We start from the raw sequence: 18,394 nt of genomic DNA, 5'->3' as shown, positions 1-18,394 counted from the left end.
GTGCTGGCCATGCATGGTGTGGGGGTGCTGCTCAGGAAACTGTATCCTGGAGCGTAGTCACATGTGAAACCCCCAAAATGCATTTCTGAAGTTCTCACTCCCAGCAGTTGCTGTGCCCCCTGTTCAGCCATGCTAACTAGTGGTGTGCCTCCTCAACTACAGTTACGAGTCTGAAGTAGGTGCTCTGATCTCCCTTATATATTTTGCTGGGGGGCAGCCTAAATTATTTTTACGTGCAATCACTACATCTGTCACTACCGGTATGCTAATACAAAGATGATCCGATCTCTGATGCATGACCAAGAAATGAAGCTGTCTGGTACCCTTAATGCTATTCCCCAAGTTCTATCCACAGAGAGAGCATTTAGTTTTTTGCCTTTAATGTTTCACATTACAAACCTAATTGACACAATCGCTCAACCTGAACATTTCTATGACCCTAGTTAACCTATTTTTTAGTGGCTGTCTAACTTCACCAGTAAAGAGCAATTTTGTTTTTTCCACTGCATCAATGTCTAACAGTCATAGCTTGGTTTGTATGGTCCGATGCTGTCCTAGTTACAGGGACCAAGATCAGTTTATTACTATGTGGGTATAACCAAAACTGTGTATTCTACATCCTCTATGTAATTTCTGATGGGCTATTGATAATGGATCATTTGCAGCAGCTGTCCAGGGCACACCGAAGGACTCAGCTGTGATAACTCCCCCACTCTGGGGAGGAATTAGCACCCTCACACCCAGTCTGAGGGGTCATCTCTGCTAATGGGCCATACTGGACTGGCATAATAGGCAGCTGCAACACCTAGACCATCAAAGACTCTAAAGACATCACAAGAATCACAGAGTTAAATCACCCGGAAACTCCCGGCCCTGGGGGAGGTACGGGACATTCCCACCTGAACCTGAGCACATCTAATCCTGGGGTTTTGGGCCTTCTGGTACCACTCCTCAGATTCAGAGAAGGACCAGAACTTCAACAGGACTGTGATGGCCACTCTTGACAGGACTGGGATCATTACTTCAACAGAACTGCCATCATCAGCTGGACCAACAGGTTTTCCTTTCCTTTTACTTTGTACCCAGGGGGGCCATGTCGTGCTAAGGACAGGGGCCAATGAACACTGTTTTGTTCTTGTCCCAGGAGGCTGGGCTATACATCTGTTTTTTGTGGGTTAAAACCAGTTTTTCTCTGTATCGTTGCATCTATTGTAATTTATTTTTAGTAAATTCTAACTCCAACTTAGAATCTCTCTAAAGTTGGGTTCATTTCTCCCACCCAATTACTTTTAAACCAGCACATCTTTACCTGTTTAACCACATATTATACTTTTAATAAGGGTCTGTGCAATGTGCTGCTCAGTGCATCACTTCAGCTTACTTCTTTACACCAATCCACATCTGTGGATCAGCAAGTGTAACAACAGGAATTAAGGGTCAAGAAAATTTTATCACTACCCTTAAGACAGCACGTCCCCATTCACGATCCTTTGCTGGGCATATGGCTGAAGTGCACAGAAGTGAAACATCGAGAAATTGAGAGACTTTCTTCTCATTACAACACATAACATTTTAATCTGTTACCATCTACTGGTCATTATCTTTGTAAAGAAAAAAATATCGTATGTCCATTTAAGTATTACAATACATACATTTCCTTCATATCAAGCAGACACAAGTGCGATATTAAGTTCTGATATCCTGTAACCATTACAAGTATGACACTGCTTTCTACAGCTAAAAGATTTTGTACAGCACACACTAAGATACCTCAGAAAATAACTACAGAAGAAAACTGCACTTATCACATGCCTCCTGCCAATTAAGTTATGGAAGATACAGGTAGGCACTGCACAAAACCAGGAAAGAATAGCAAATGAAACTTGTTTAAAGGGAAACCACACATTAAAATGGAAACATGTGGATTATTACACACATGATTACTTTTTACATGAAAACTTGTCTAAGGCCATGATAAAGTAAAATAAAATAAAAAAAAAAGGGCAATACAAAATATAACTGGTTCCCTTTCTCAACTTTGCTGAACCAGTGGCCCAGATGCTAAATCAAAGGAAATATGTTATCCTGCATCTCTGCTTCTCAGATGAATTCTTCTAATAAAAGCAGTTTAACGAGAAAGGAAATTTCCCACTCTGAAGAACCTAAAGAATAACATATATATTGCTACTAACATATATATTGCTACTAACCAAACAGCCATAGAGGACTGATCAATGTTTCCACAATACTTTAAAAATCAATATGCACAAGATAATCATCTAACCAAATCCTGACCAGTATCTTCATATACTTTTTCCTTCCTCCCCTCCTCCCCCACCCACCTGCTTTGAATTTGTGTTTTTCAACAACGCACATCACAGTGACCTACTGCTGGGAGGAGAGATTATGGCAGGCATCACTTTGTATTGCTCAGTATTTGTTATAGCTCAACTAAAGATGGAGCTCGTAGCCACAAACAAGTGTTCTACAGCCTGCTGAAGACTAAAGAATAGTTGTAGTATTCAGACATTTGAGACAGAACACAGATGTTAAAAAATACAAACACAAATCAACAGGTATAAAAGTTGCAAGTTAAATCATCTTTCTTAAAAAAAATGTCAATTTAAAACACGAGTTTTGTGGGTTCAGTTTTGGCTTGGTTTTTGGTGAAAATCTGACACAAATGAATTGTAGGTTCTATCTTTCTATTACAGCATTTACATAAGTGAAAGCAATAGAGCAGCCACCAGGATACATATTTAAACACACACACATACTGACATCACCTGTTTCCAAATACATTAATTAGAAAGTACTGAAATACAGGATGAGGCTATAACCGCATGAACTTGAAATAACATTTGTTACCACAAATGGCCCTAACTAACTGAACTAGTGAGAACTGTTTCATTACCAGTTTCCTCTTCCACCTGCCACCCTGACAACACCTTCCTCAAAACTGAACTAGCAAATAGTTTTCATATTTTGAACAGGCCACTTCACTTCTCCATGGTTCAATGCTGAGCATACTCTAAAAGCAGGAAAAGAAAACCATGTGTTTAAGTACTTAGGGACCTTATTTTTCTTGGAACTAGCGATCGCAAAACAAACTCCTAAACCCATTCAAACTTGGATGCAGCGTGACACCAGCGTGCTTAAGAAACAGACACAAACCACTAAAAACTGCAGTCTTTCATATTCTTATTCTACTCTTTCTCTGCTGTTCTGAAAGTCAAATATGATTTGCTTTATGCTTCAGTATTAATGGATGAAGCCATTGTAGTAAGGATGCAGAAAAGCTATCTACATGATTTAAACCAGTAAAACATAGTCCAGCAAAGCAGAGAAACTCTATCTTTAAAAGCCCAAAACATTAACCTAGTGTTTTTCAAATATGTTTTTCTTCACACAAACATTTGTCCATTTATTTTATGATTTTCGTTTCACAGATCAGAATTGAGAGGATGGATACATACACAAACCTCTATGCATGGAAGTCAATCTATACTAGAGGTCAGTCGCCCTTGAAATAGAAAGGATTACACAACTCTCTTGGTTCTCAGCTTTCTGAAACACTGACCTTTGAGGCTAACATTTTTCATATTCTTAGCTAGACTTTTTACTGCAAACCATTTTATTTATCAGTTTCCCCACTTCTCAGGAAAAGACCTTTCAAAATTGATCAATAATTTCAACAAAAAACACTGTTCAATGTGACATGATGATAGCAAAACTGACTGCACAGAAAAAATATTCTGACAAACTCAAAGTGCTAAAAGCTTAGTGGGATTTTCTGCTGGTGATGGAACACTAGCTATATAATAGGATGGCCAAATTAATTATGCAATTAACTGATCACACGAATTACTGTCTCTAGCTATAGCTATTGTCACTTTATTTAAAAATAAATATAGGCTTTGGCCCATAGAGCTTCCTTCTCCTCATCACCAACCCAACCTCTGTCTTGTAGCAGCTGAAAATGAAGCAACAACAAAACAAACAAATGTTGTGTCCCACGAGGGCTGATCTTCGATCCAGTTCCCAGTGTGATACCAAAACATCAACATGAGCAAAAGCAGGCTGGCAGGAAAGAATAGCTCAGAGAAAAGATGGAGAGCATGGCAAAAATCACCATATCTGCAGCAGTTCAGGCTCAAGGTAGGCTGAAGTGACATACAGCCATGAAGATATCTACGGCTTAGGTTAAAATCTGACCCAAAAAGTGAGGAACTACTCGATATGAGTAACGCAGATCAGCTCTATCACAGCATCTCTGCTGGTACAGACTCCTGCTAGTTCAAGAGCAACAAGTTTCAGAATGTCTTCTGTAGTTAAAACAAAAGATTGTTTATCTAACAACTGCACTGAAAAAAACATTTGCACTTGCAAAGCCATGCACTCAAGTCCTCCTTTTATGTGATGTGTATCTCTTGACAGAAGTGAACAAGAAAACTTCATTAGGAACCTATAGAATGATGAGGCAGAGATAGGAATCCAAGAATCAAGTATTGCTTCTCCACAGCAGCTGCCTGGTCAAAGAACTAACATTAAAAATAACAGCTGAAAGCCACAGCTTGGGGTGTGTGGAGGGGAAATCCCCAAATCCCACACAGAACAAGTCATCTTACTCTTGTGAATCCCTTATCTGTTCCACACACAGGAACTCAATTAGCAGTTTTTCAATTTTTGCCTATTTCCTTGGCAATTTCGCATAATAGTTTTGATCAAACCTTTATTAGGGTCTTGTCTACAATCAAGTCTTACATTCCCAATTTAGGTCATATGAGAGGGGACAGGGGTATTTCCTTACTTAAAGCTGGATCCATTTGTGATCCAAATATTTAATACAGGAAATTAAGTGATTCCACTGCTGTACTGCTGTCCTATGCAGCATTAATGGTAGAAGAAAGGTTTGGATAGCAAGTTCCCCTTTTCTTCCCCTCCTTTTCCCTCAACATACTCACTTTCTAGGTTTAGTATACAAAGACTTAAATCTCAGCCAATTGAACTGCAGAGCCTGGATCAATTTAGCTGACATAATCCAGCTATAATAAGGAAAATGAATTTATAACTTTGCTACTTTGCTGCCTCTTTAAATGTTGATGTTATTTGTCATTTTTAAATACTGTACCAAATTTTAGAAATAACATTAATAACATTTTTTAAGTATCTGTTCAAGCAACTCTTGGATTTTAGAGCACTTTCCTGTTCCAGTGTTTAAGAGAGCAAGTGTAATGGCACTGAGCCCTCAAGTGCTGTGATTATACTAGTAGGCTTGTGCATAGATGTTCCCCACATGACTCAGTTCTCTTGAAGCCAGCACTTGCATTGGTGGTGTTGAATTCATCTGATGCAATTGCTGTTTATACTGCTTGCATGTCAATATGTGAGCCTCACAAGCCTCCAGTCAGACGTCTCCTAACACCATATGCAAAAGAAAATGAGCCTTTCCCTCCTATGAGCCTGTCATTCAGGACACAGAGAGGATGCACACAAGCAATCACATGAGAACCTAAGGAAACCAAGATAATATTGGTCCACTGCTATGTGTGTATATAGTTACTCACGTATACTCAATCTCATATATAGCCTTCCTTTTAAACCTTCTCCTTGCAGCAAAACCTCTCTTTGTGCTAAGCTTAAAATAAATCATTAAAACTGTATGTATACCAGAAAACAGTAAATGTTCAGGGAGTAGGCTGATGCCCTGTGGACCACAATCATCTGTATGGTTGCCAGCACTTTCCTAACTATATTTCTGACTAGCATCAACTGGACATTCTTGAACATAACACCTGGGCTCAGCTCAAAGGACACATTTTGCCAGAGTCTGTTCCTAGGAGACTTAAGCTCTGCATATATGAGCTACACATAACGAATCACTGCAGGACCAGCGAACTGCTGCTGGCTTGTACTAAGCATGACAAAGTTACACAGTTCCTTCTGACTGTGGTTTGTAGGGAAGTTGTACAAATATTTTAACTGTAGCATTTTGACTCAAAAGAGCACTGGTTAGGCCCTGAGGAATGTTCTCAGATCTGGCATGCCCATGATACAACAGCTGCACCACCTATGACCCACACTTGTGCGACAGTAACAGATTCTGACACCTTAAGGGAGGCAGCTGCAGAAGCCTTACCTGCTCTGACCTACCCTGGACTACATCTCATGTGTGGTGATGATGAAACAGATGGGTGAAGGAGAAGGGCTGTGAGCAGAAGAATTTTACCTGCAGTTTCAAATTTTTCCACCTCAATGTAAGACACCAAAAATCTGAAAACATTGAGTCCAACAGACATTGTGATTGTGGCACGTAATTCATGCCTTGCACAGATATACATAAATAGCTCATAACTCAGAATTAGCTTTTCTAACTTTTCAACTCCAATGAATACACAACCTCCTACCTTTTAATCTTCATACTGGGCTGAAGCTTATGCTGTGTAATTAGAGCTATCTAAACAGTCATCTAAACTCCTACTGAGGAGAACTGGTTTGTCCAGGAAAGGCCAGCTCAATCATGAAATTAACCACATCAAATCTCATAACCGGATGGAAAACTAACACAGAACATGATGCTGCAGAGAGAAACGTCATCTTCTGGAACTTAAGATGGACCTTCTGCAGCTCAAAGCTTCTTCTAAACTTTTGCTTTTTATCTTTGATTTAAATCACAGTATAAGCAAATCTTCTATGGAGAGAAATGCTGGGTAGAATTGTTTTATTCTCTTCTTTTTCTCAAGTTTTTGCATTACAAGCGATGAGGCTACAGTAACATATTACCTCTGGTAAGGGAGTGAAGAAATCAAAACCAAAAAGCAGGACAGACAACAGTTCTATTACTAAGGAAGGAGGAAAGCAAACAGCCTAACACCCTAAATGACTAGACTTCATTTACCCAGAGTTTCAGGGAAAACTTAAAGAGACGTGTGTCTGGAATTATCAGTTATAGTGATAAGTCCCCTTTCCTCAGTCTCTTCTGATTGTGACCATCTTGTTCGCACGTCAGATAGAAAATGCTCTTTAAATTAAAATGTATGTCAGGACAAAACTATACCCCCTGACAAAAAAAAAGAAGGGCTGAAGTTTAAGTACTTGAACTGCTTGAAGTCAAATAAGGAGTTAATCAACAACGTACTACAGATTCACATTCCTAATCACAGCTTGCACACAGCTCCAGTGAAGGAAAAAAAGCTCATTTAATGCCCACTGAATGCTGTACTACTTTTGCAGTGCCATCTAACCCACAGCCCTGGAAAGCATGCTCACTTTGTACTTGTTCTCCAATTTGGCAGGGGTAGGAATGTGGCCTCTCCTCCGGAAGGTTGTAAAGTGCTTGCACTGAGGACATGGCTTGGTGCTGGAGTCAATGCGGCTGAGTTCCAGGAAATATTTGTACTTGATGATGTCATCATGGGGCAGGTTATAGAGGACAGTTGTTTCATCCAGGTGTTCGCTGCACTCTGTGATAGGGCATTTTATATCCGCTTGTCCCAGCTGCACCTGCATATGAAAGAAAACCCATAAGAGCTGTATGACCTTTTGCCTGGAAAAATTAAGCAAGCATTCATGAATTTTGTGAGCAAAAATAATTTCAAGTACCATTAACAGTCCACAGACTATCAAGCATATTGTCTTAAAATTATTCTGACTTACATCAAGCACACTGCAATTTTTCCAGAGAGTATTTTCAAATCCAAACAGAAGAGCTAATTAACCTTATGGCATCTGCAGGTATTAAATATACAGTCTCACTAGTACATACCATGGCTACACATGCCACAAAACCAAAACACAAGTCCTAAGTGGCAGAGCCCATCCAGGCCTCCGTACTTTGGGTGTAATGGTCAGAGCTCCACTATCATGGCTCATACAGGCTGTGAGAAAGCACACAGTGGATCCTGTTTCACTGCAAAATGAGCTGGGAATCATAGCACAGAGGAATTAAAAGTCGATTTTAGATCAGAGTCTATCAGCTCTAACTCAGTGCTAGCCCTGAGCTGGTTCCTGCTGAGCACACTCAGTGCCTCTGCAGTCTGCTTCCAGGAAGCTCCTAACATACCATACTGCAAGTGCAAGAATTTTTAGCGGAGCCTGAGGCTGATGAAGCTAATAAATTTCCCCACACCTCAGAGTTAGTTTTAAAAGACACACCTCTCTCCCAAGAAAAACAAGAACGACAAAAACAACAAAACCCCCAAACAAACAAACAAACAAACCACACCCTCCCCCCAAACCCAGCAAAAAACCCCAAAACAAAAACAAAAATCCAAACAAACTAAAAACGGAACTAAGATCAGGCACAGAAACAAGCTTGAGGTTAACAGGGCAGAAACTGTTGTTGACCTAATAAGCCCTGATGGTCCCAGCTGATCCATATGGTCAGATATCTGCAACGTGTTTCCAGAGCTCCTGGATGCAAGAACCACACTGAACTCAGATCTGCACCCTTCACGCTTGGCAGGTTTCAACAGCTTGGACTCCAGGTCAAAACAGGAGATCCTACTTGGTCTGGGCGCACAAGAGTTGCATTTGCTTAGCAGTGAGCCCAAGTTAATAAACCCTGCTGGATCTTGAGAGTCTGAAAGGACCCAGGCCAAAACGTGTCTGTCCCAAGTAATCCTGAGTGAGTGAGTTTTGACTGTACAAGTGGAGCTGACCACCAGCCCAACTCCTTCCTCACTGAGTAACTCCATGCAGAGAAAAATGGGTGCAACCAGCATGTCTTTCCAGGAATTAGTGTTTCGAGGTTGGCAAGTTTGATTTCCCTAGACTGCTTATTCTTTAGCATGCTCCATTAGAGGGACCTGCCAAACAATACACTTGTTAATAAAATGGAAACACCTCAGATTTGGACACAGATCTCACTGCTGCATAGTGGTACCAGAAGACACAAAGACTCTACTAATTAAGTATTTAAGCTAAAGGATAGAAAAACCCTGAAAAAGCAACACAATGCTGTCATTGCTGCCTCAGCAATTAAGCTATATGGGCTCTAACTGAATGATAATTTAGTCAGGAGACAGACGATTAGAAGAGATACCATTGTATCAAACCCAAGTTTCATACTGATTTCAAAAAAATCCCTTTTGTGTTAAATCTGTTCTCCCAACAATGTAGGTAAAACTATGGAGAGCAAAGAGCTTAGGTATATGTTCAATAAAGAAAAGCAGAGTGTGGATAGTTGCAGCAGTCTCAGACCAGAGCATGGTGGAGAACACCTCAGCACACCACTCCTCCGCTCAGGGTGCAGGCAGGTCAGGATGGAGGCAGATCTGTCTGCAGTATGGAGAGAAAGCTCTCCTAGCCCCCACGCTTAGGGAGGAACCTCCTTAAATTTCATTTTCAGCTCTAAAAAGTGAGCAGAGCTTAACCACATCCAAAGAAGGATAGGGTCAGTTTAGCTTTTACATGGACAAGTCTAAATGCAGAGAAGAAGGATGTGCTCAATAGTATGAGGAGAAAAAAGAAAAAAACAAAAAAAAAATCCCCAAAACTCCACTAACTGCAAGTTGGGGAATGTCCACATTTTATACCTGTAGGACACTAATTCATATGTAGCAGCATTTAAAAATTGAAACCAGGCGTATGGCCCCACAAGAGTGACTCTTCTTGGAAGAATGACCCTGTGTATCATAAAGCTGTACTTAAAAAGCAGATGACAATCAATGCAGCACTACAGAACTCAAACACACTAAACTAAGAAAATAATTTGCTATAGAAATATAAAAAGCCATTGCACTAGGATTGGTATAAGGTTTTTTCAGAGAAATATAGGTACAACACTTTGAAACCAAATAGTCAAAATAATCCCATCTACAACTACTTCATGGGTTTGGGTTTTGGGTGTTTTTTTTAAGCATTAGGGAGATATTAACAGAGGCAAATCCTTTTTCTAAGAGTAAACTAAGCTATAATGGAGTAGTACTTCATAGTGAGAATGTGCATTGTATCCGACATCGAAGTTGGTACTTAAACATTGCTTATATTAAATGCTAGTTGGAACAAACCTGCATTTATAAAAATGAAGGAATACAAAGCTCAACACTTTCTGTATTTCATGACCACACAGAATACGATTAATATATGTGGTAAGAGTCATGTGTGGTTTCAGTGTTTATTTTAAAAGTCTGTTTTACACCCACTTGAAATACATAATTTTTAACCTCTAATAGTTTCGGCTTTTCAAGTTTGGTAGAGATGGATCCTTTTCCTGTGCTTTGAATGGGACTGAAGTGAACAGAGCTTATTAGCAGTACCTTCAATGGAGCCTTGTCCTACCAAAACAGTCCATCTTTGTGCACTAGCATCAGCAACTGGTGGCAGTACAGCTTTAGAGGTAGCCTCTTAGGCAACCTGCTGCCACAGACTCAGGAGGTGCTACAGAATGGGAAAGAAAAAACAAAACAAAAGATCTCTTATGAGTAAAACTATATTTTTTTTTATTTTCCTTCACTTTCTTTTTGTTTTCAAGAACCTTATGCCCTCAATATCTGCTTCTCACAATGTCAAATTCCCAAGTTTTAAGAATATCACTGTGTATTAAGGACCTCAGAACTCAATGTATGCAACAGCATGGTGTATTTTCACAGCATGAGGAAGGACTCATATGTTTAAAAGCAGCTGAGCTGCAGTTTGGTGCTAAATGTCAGGTAGTATCCAGCTCTTATGCTCAGCTGTGCTTCACTTCTGTAAAGCACCTCAGTGAGGGTTAGCTCTGGTTACAATTCACAAGGAGAAAGCAGGCTCTAGCACATTTCATCCTACAAAAAGGTAATGTCTAAATTATCAGGAGAGCAGTATATACCTCCCTCTGCCAATTCCTGACTTTTTTTTTTCTTTTAAAGCTGTTTTTTGGGCAGGTGAGGGTGCAGGGGATAGCCCTGGCAGGGAGGAACAGGGACAGGAAACACACACAGACTCTACACTGATACACTTAGTGCCTCAAAAAGCAGCAACACCAGCAACAGAACACAAAAACAGGTGGCATTGTACTTGAAGTCAGAAAATTATTTCCACCTCCTGAGCTTTCTTTTAAAGGGAACCTTTGTTAGCTACACAGCAAACAAAGTTCAAACCAGATTGGAGAAGCACTGATTTGTACCTGTCATTTAGCCTGGCTCAAGCTGGATGTAACCTTTGCAGGCTGTACTTGGTCAGCTGTATTCCTTAAAGAAGGGGCTATTCTACTTTAAAACAGACACATACAAACAAACATTTTCTAACTGAAACTTTACTCTTAGTTCAGAAATCTATATGCTAAATTGCTCTTCTTACGCTAATGCTGAAATGTAAAGCCCAATGTAATATGGACTTCTGTAGAGAAATTTAATTTCTACCAGCACACCAAATGATTCCCTTGTAAATTACCAAGGAAGTTATGCATACAAAAAAATTTTTTTTTTTTTTAAATGCACAGATGCAAGCGAAAGGATAATACAGTCTATGAGACTTTTATATTCTACTGGTACGAAAACAATTGGATTAAAATTCCCTTTATTTATAAGCAAAATCCTATCCATTTCTTGTTCACTGGAAACATCTTTCATTTTTGTTGATAAGTTCCAAATCAGTGGAGAATTACTTTTCTTGTAGGTTTGGGAAGTGTGTAATTTTGAATTTATTTTCTTAAAAAAACCAAAACAACACACACACACACAAAAAACAACCCAACATGGAAAGTACTTGAAGGACTCACCACAGTTCAGGACTCCACAGTGGTAGGTGCTAACCAAATGAAATCCAAGTAGACACGATTCAAGAAGTGCCAACCAAAGAATGTGCAAACTTTTACTATGCATTTTGCACCTGCCTTAAGGGTTATGGTTCTGTGACCATTTTTGTGGTTTGAGTACTAACTTCATCAGTCTGGATCCCCAATTTTTCTCCCTTTGACTAAATTTAATTAATTTATCAGTAGACTTACAATAAATTACTTTCTGAATCCCTTTCTCATTAAGTTGCTCCACCATCTTCTCTGACAACCATTATCTGTAACCTCACTCCAGTTAAGAATCATCACTCCTTCCCTCATAAGGCAAGGGTTTCACTAGTTTTATTGGGGCATGTATCACTGACCTCAAAAGGATCCAGGAGAAGTTCAAAATAGTGTATTTGAGTTGTATTTAAAATGGACATTTATTATTAATAAAAGCTGAACCAGAGAATTCTGCTAAAAAAAAACTTCTATTGTGTCACAAGTTCATGTTGAACTACCTTGAAAGGATCCATCAAGGATGTTCCTCTTCACATATCCTGTAAGTACAGTCTTCGTATTTATAGAAAATTACTTGTAGAAAAACTGATTATTACCGTAATTCTCCTTTGCAAGATGTAAACAATTATCAACCTGCAGAGCTCTTCCTCTTTGCCTTTTCATCTCCTGTTACTTCACTGAGCGAATTAAAAAAGCAAACAATTTTATGAAAAACACTGCATTACATCAGGCATCTGCCTGCCACTATTCATCAAACCTAGTGCATGCCATCAGCATGTATGAAGGTTATGTGCTTTCTGTCCTGGTGTTTTGGCATCTTCAATAACCCACAGCAGAGGTAATGTGCTTAGTCCCGTGGCTGTAAGTCACCAGGGCTGGTACACCTGGATGGCTGCCTGTTGAGCTGGGTCACTCTCTGGTCAAGAGGCATGCCAGAGCCAGACACAGATCGACTGGCAGAAAGCTTTCACAATCTCTGGGAGCCCCGAAGAGTGCAAGATAAAGCAATCTTTCATCTCTTTTCCCGTGGTATGTGGGGGCAAAGGGAAGGGGAAATCCCAGCAGAGGAAGGTAACCTGTGAGGAAGCATGGCAGAAACTGCAAACCTTGGAGGAATCTGTCCCAATCCCTTCATTAAGGGGAAAAAGGAAAAGCACAAAACCTTTCTGATTTTGTCCAGATGTGCATATTAGCAATGCTAGCTAAGTATGTGTATGGTATTTTTTCTATGCCTTAGAAGGTACACATTCACTTTTACTAAAAGATATGAAGATGCTCAAGAAAGAAGAGCTTTGAGGACAACAGACTGAACCAGATACCCACCCTTTTTGGGTAGGAAAACAGAGGCAATTGCTCCTGCTTAGGAATGAGACCAAAAGACCCCACTAAAATTGAGCAGGTGCAGGAAAGGATTACAGAAGGGAAGCAAGGGCCAGAAGACCATTCACATATCACAGCAGGCTTGAATAACTTGGCCATCTCAGGAGTGAACCCTGCTCAAAGGGTCACAGTAGTATTAGGAAATACATGTAGCAAAAAAGCAAGACCTTCTTTGTGACAGTAATGGTTTGTTGGACTTTCAGCATGGGAGTAAAAACATCACAGCCAAATAACAGAACCAGAACAAACCAACTTGCACAATTGATTCTTGTAAAATAAGATAAAAAGTGATCAGTTAATTCTTTAATTTTCAACCTTAAATTCAGAGGACAGCCTGTTCTCCTACAGCCAGCACAAGACATGTAGGAACTGCCACCTATTTCTCAATTTGTTACCATCCAAGCCTAATCTGTGTCCATCCTGATCACCTGAGTGCTCTGTCGTGGCAAAGACAAACTGCAAGCGCCCATGCTGACACCCGAGGATGGCAAGGAGGTAACAGGTCGAACAAGATGGGACATGGGTGAAGCAGCAGCCACCAACTAGGCAGCGTGGGAGCCTTCCCCCTGCCACTGGGCAGTAACTCTTGCTTTCAGCATGCCTGACCTCCCAAAACCAGAAGAGTCACAACATGTTTACTGTAATATATTTAAATACACTAACTCAGAAAAAATAAATTAGAAAGAAAACAAACAGACAAAAAAACAAACTACCCCCAAATCAACATACTATTCTCCCTTTTCCATTAAGGAGATTAAACCAAAGTGTGCTGAGTTACCTGAGCAGGTATTTTTCATGTATATGATGCTCTCCTACAGGACCAATGCTTAAAAAGGTACAAGAAGAGAGGCTGAGGAAGTTGGTGTTGTTTTGCCTGGAGAAGGGAAGGTTCCAGGGACCTTACAGCAGCTTTCCAGTACCTGAAGAGGGCCTACAGGAGAACTGGAGAGGGACTTTTTACAAAGGGCGTGGAATGACAGGACAAGAGGCAATGGCTTGAAATTGAAAGAAGGTAGGTTTAGATTAGATATTGGGAAGAAATATTTTATCATGAGGGTGGTGAGACACTGGCACAGGTTGTCCAGAAAAGCTTTGGAAGTCCTCAAGACCAGGTTGGATGGGGCCCTGGGCATCCTGGTCTAGCGGGTGGTATCCCTACAGACAGCAGGGTGGTTTGAACTAAATGATCTTTAAAGTTCCCTCCAACTCAAACCATTCCATGATAAACTCTTGCAAAAGACTGAAAAATTGTGGTCCTAATCTTCACTGAGAAACATCACTTCAGTCTTCAGGTGCAGCCAAGCAAAGTCTATCAACAGTGACAATTTATCCAACAACTATATATGATGAAAAAGGAGATCAATAGCTCACTCTTCTAGTATTTAGTAGGAAGGTTCTCCACCAGACAAGAGAGCTGGAATGAACTCCCACTTGCCAAGCAGCATTCCCCTTTCTAATAAAACAGGGCGCAAACCACTGCATATTTGCACAGTCTGTTCACTACTCTGTATTACTGAGTCTCTAATACAGATAAGCCCAGTTGGTATCATCAGCAGTATTTAATCGACTTTTGGTTTCTCCTGCAATGGGTGTTGCTGTGTTTTACTACTGTACCTACAGAAATACTTCATGATGCTTAATATTCTTCCAACAGAAAGCGGTGCTTAGCATAAAATAAAGCTCTCTTAATCAAGCAAAGAAGGTAGGAGAGGAGAAGTATGCTCCTACATATTTCACTACACTGTCCCAGAAGATTGCTACAAAACCTAACAGAGCCAGCATGGATGTGGGTGATTACTCAAAAATTGCAAGAACTTTTAACATAATAATCTCAGCTATTCTCTTGACTAACCTGATCATCTACATACTCTGGCCCATAGAAAAAAGGACAAGCATTTTACAGCCATTCCTAAACTGTCCTGGTTTCCCTCAGAAAGATACCTACAACTATTTAGTTTCCACGTCTGCCAGCTCTGAGGTCATGAGTTTTCTTGCATATGTATTTTATAATCAATATTTTCATTCTTGACTATCAGACATGAAACCAATTTGTGCCCTCTTTACTTGATAAATTTAATATAGAAACAGCAGAGTTGCATATATACAAGCAGAAGAATGCCTGAAAAGTACTTTTTAACTGGCAGGTGATTGCCAGGAGTAATAGTAACATATCTTATTTCTAAGATTTAAGGTGGAATATATGAAGTTACAGTCCCATCACTTGTCTCTCCTTACAAACAAGGTAACTTAAAGAAATTTGTTCATGCAATCAAGTTGTTACAAAATAGCTATGATTGATTTACAAATAGTTATTTTGCTCTGCCTTCTTTCCATCTCACGAGACCAGTATCTATCCACAACAAATAAAGTTGCTTTAGGTGAAAAGCTATGCTATTAAAGCTACCACAAAGTGAAAGAAACTGGTAACTTTTACACAGCTTAAATGACAGATGTGCATGCTGACCCATTTTCTGGGATAGATCTGGGAAGGGCTACTGCAGACTTTCAAGCTGTTCCCCACACAACATCATTCAGACAAACCCCAGAAACTGTGCTACAGCTCCAATTTCCCATGATTTTATGAAGTCATTTCTTACGGTGCATTGTTAAGTTAAAACCACATTTCAATACATATTTAATGAAATGATGGATACAGCCACAACAGAGAGCAAATATACATGATAAAGAAGTGCAAACAGCACAGCCTTCTCCAGGGAGCTGAGGTAAAAGCTTAAAGTCGTTCTGATCCACACTTGGCAAAGCAGAAGTGAAAGCAAAAGTGACACCCTGGTTGGGATCAAATTACCCATCACAAAACAGTTACACTGTTACCCAAGATACCTCAGCAGAAAACTATGGCAAAGAAGAAAAAATCCCCTTAAAGGACAACTATGCTTCACAAGTGATCTAATCCAGTAGGGATCTTCACTCGTCTAGTGCATGGTAATTTCTAAACAGCACATTTAACAGCCAAACTATCAGAGTTAATTCTCCTGCTGATCAAATTCTGGCTGTAATTTGGGACTTGTTACTGTGCCAGGTCAGTCTACTCAAGTCTGCCAGAATTGGGTCGCACCTGAAGCTGGAACTTCACCTTGATTAACAGAGAATTTGTGTATTGATTGCTGCAGACTTTGTCAAAAGCAGCTAGAATCTTTAGAACACTACAAAATCATCAGAAACAGTAAAACAAGGGGGGAAGCACACAATACATGTTATATACCAGGAAAAACAAACTGTGTTCAGATCAATATATTCCAATTCCCACTTTCACCTAAAGCAGAGAAAATATGAAGCAAGTTCATTTAAATTCCTAAAGACAGTATTATCAGCTGACTAGGCTGTTAAAATACTCCTTTTCACCGCAGGTCCACCACAAGAGAAGAAATTATGATTTCCCATTTGTTACAAATTCTCTTTAAAAAAGACAAAACAAATCAATGCTCTTTATAAGCATAAATCTGTGTTTTTAAAAAAGCATAACAATATAATAAGACCTTTACTACAAGCCTTTTACTATTTCAAATGTTGATATGGATTTGACTAAGCTGTTGCATGTAGGGTTGTACTCCGACAGCTTTTATGGTGAGGCAAAAATGAGTAAGTCAAAATGCCCCAGGTTAGACCCCTGGCTAAAATCTCAGTGTTAACAGTGAGGAAGAGATTCCACTATTGCAAAAAATACTGTTGCAATCAGATAAGGCTGTGGAAATACTTGCATGTAGGAAAAAAAAACCCAAAACAACACAAGGTAAAATAAGGCTTCCTTTCTCTGCCTCATGTTTTTAATTACTTGGAGAATAACAACAGTCCCAAACAGTGTACAAATACAGAGAGAAAGGTGGATGTAACTTGCCATCACTGAATTCAGATCTCTGGAGCCATACTTTTCAGCTGGTTAGAGAGACTGGCCTGGAACAGAAAGGAAAAAGAAGAGTTCTACCCACACAGACTTCTCTTTCTGGATGGTATGCCAGGCTTATCCTGCATCAGAGTTTTACCCAAGATTTCCAGTTATATGATCACACACCTACATGGACCTGAAAGGTTTCAGATGCAGCTACAGCCACATGTCTCACATACCACCTGGTCCAGGTATCCCCGCCCAGTTTCAGATGCATCAGCCACTCCATCAGGTCACAGGCAGCCAGGACTGACATGACCTGAGACTGCACCCTGACTAATGGCTAAAAACATATGAAAGAAGTCGATATAGCTTTCCATTCTTCCTCTCTGCTTTAGAGAGCAAAGCACAAGGCTGCAAGGAGAGAACTTTCAGCTGGCTAACACAGGAGACTGAAGTGTTTTTAAATTAGTTTTCCAACAGATGAAGCAGCTGAATTAATTGTCCCTGTGACACATGATCACTAGTTTGCAACACAAGAGAAAAGTGGGAAACACACGGCCAAGGAAACTCCTGTAGAGGTAGCTGGCCACCAGTCATCTTACCTGTCATGTCAATCTACACCTTCAGATCACACTTGATCACTCCCTCCACATGAGTCTAAGCAGCAGTGTTTCCTGCACAAGTGTGAAAATTTATAGTCTTCAGGAAACAGCCTGTATTTTGGCATAGCCAGGTGATTATTAGGTTTATGAATGCTCACGTGTATTTTCCCATTTTGTTCAAGTACTTCAAATGCTCAGCAGCATGCAGAGAAATCCTTCACTGAGCTTCAGGTTTGAACCAGGCATCTGCCCTCACACCCACCCCACAGCCCTTCAGATGGTCTTCACACTTCCCACTTCTGTTGGTACAATTCCTGTTCTCTCAGCTGTCTCCCTGAAGGATAAAGGGGTCCTATCTGTGAAACTAAAGCAAAAGGAATTGTTAAGAAGTAAGTAGGCTTTTTAAGAAGAAATGCATTGCTCCTAATGAAACAGCTAGTAGGTATCTTCAGCAACCTCAGACCAAGAAGCAGAGAGGAAACTCTACCAACAACTGTCACATAGGCTACAAAACATTGAAGCAGCTGACTATAAGAACAAACCAATGATTATTAAAAGAGATACTACGAACAGGCAACCTCATTGACTTGCCATACACTGCAAAAAAATTTTACTAAATACATTTCATTGCTCTGTTCCAAGAGAAAAGGTATCATTTCCAGAGACTCCAACTTAAAAATGGTTATGCAAGATAAAACTGCTTACAATCAGAAGAAAACCACTACTTTTCATTTCGGTAGATACCGCCTACCTATTTACAAACAAAATTAATTCAAGTTTGTCTCAATGCGACTCCCTGTAAAAAAACAAACCAAAATAATTAAGAATTACTGACTATGAGGGTTTGAA

The 18,394-nt window shown here is 39.9% G+C and overlaps 1 protein-coding gene across 1 annotated transcript in view; it reads right to left on the bottom strand.

Moving 5' to 3' along the window:
- The window catches only part of RNF217 (ring finger protein 217), a 56,067-nt gene that overhangs the window by 16,507 nt on the left and 21,166 nt on the right, over positions 1-18,394 (bottom strand). The window contains exon 2 of the mRNA XM_027897105.1: positions 7,270-7,503. Coding sequence (XP_027752906.1) covers positions 7,270-7,503 — 234 coding nt within the window. The remainder of the gene's footprint in view (positions 1-7,269; positions 7,504-18,394) is intronic.

This window comes from Empidonax traillii, unplaced genomic scaffold (genome assembly GCF_003031625.1).
Source record: "Empidonax traillii isolate 1590-97213 ecotype Southwest subspecies unplaced genomic scaffold, ASM303162v1 scaffold528:size513120, whole genome shotgun sequence".
Lineage (NCBI taxonomy): Eukaryota > Metazoa > Chordata > Aves > Passeriformes > Tyrannidae > Empidonax > Empidonax traillii.
Note: the sequence above shows the minus strand (reverse complement) of the source record. Positions and strands in the feature narration are given on the sequence as shown.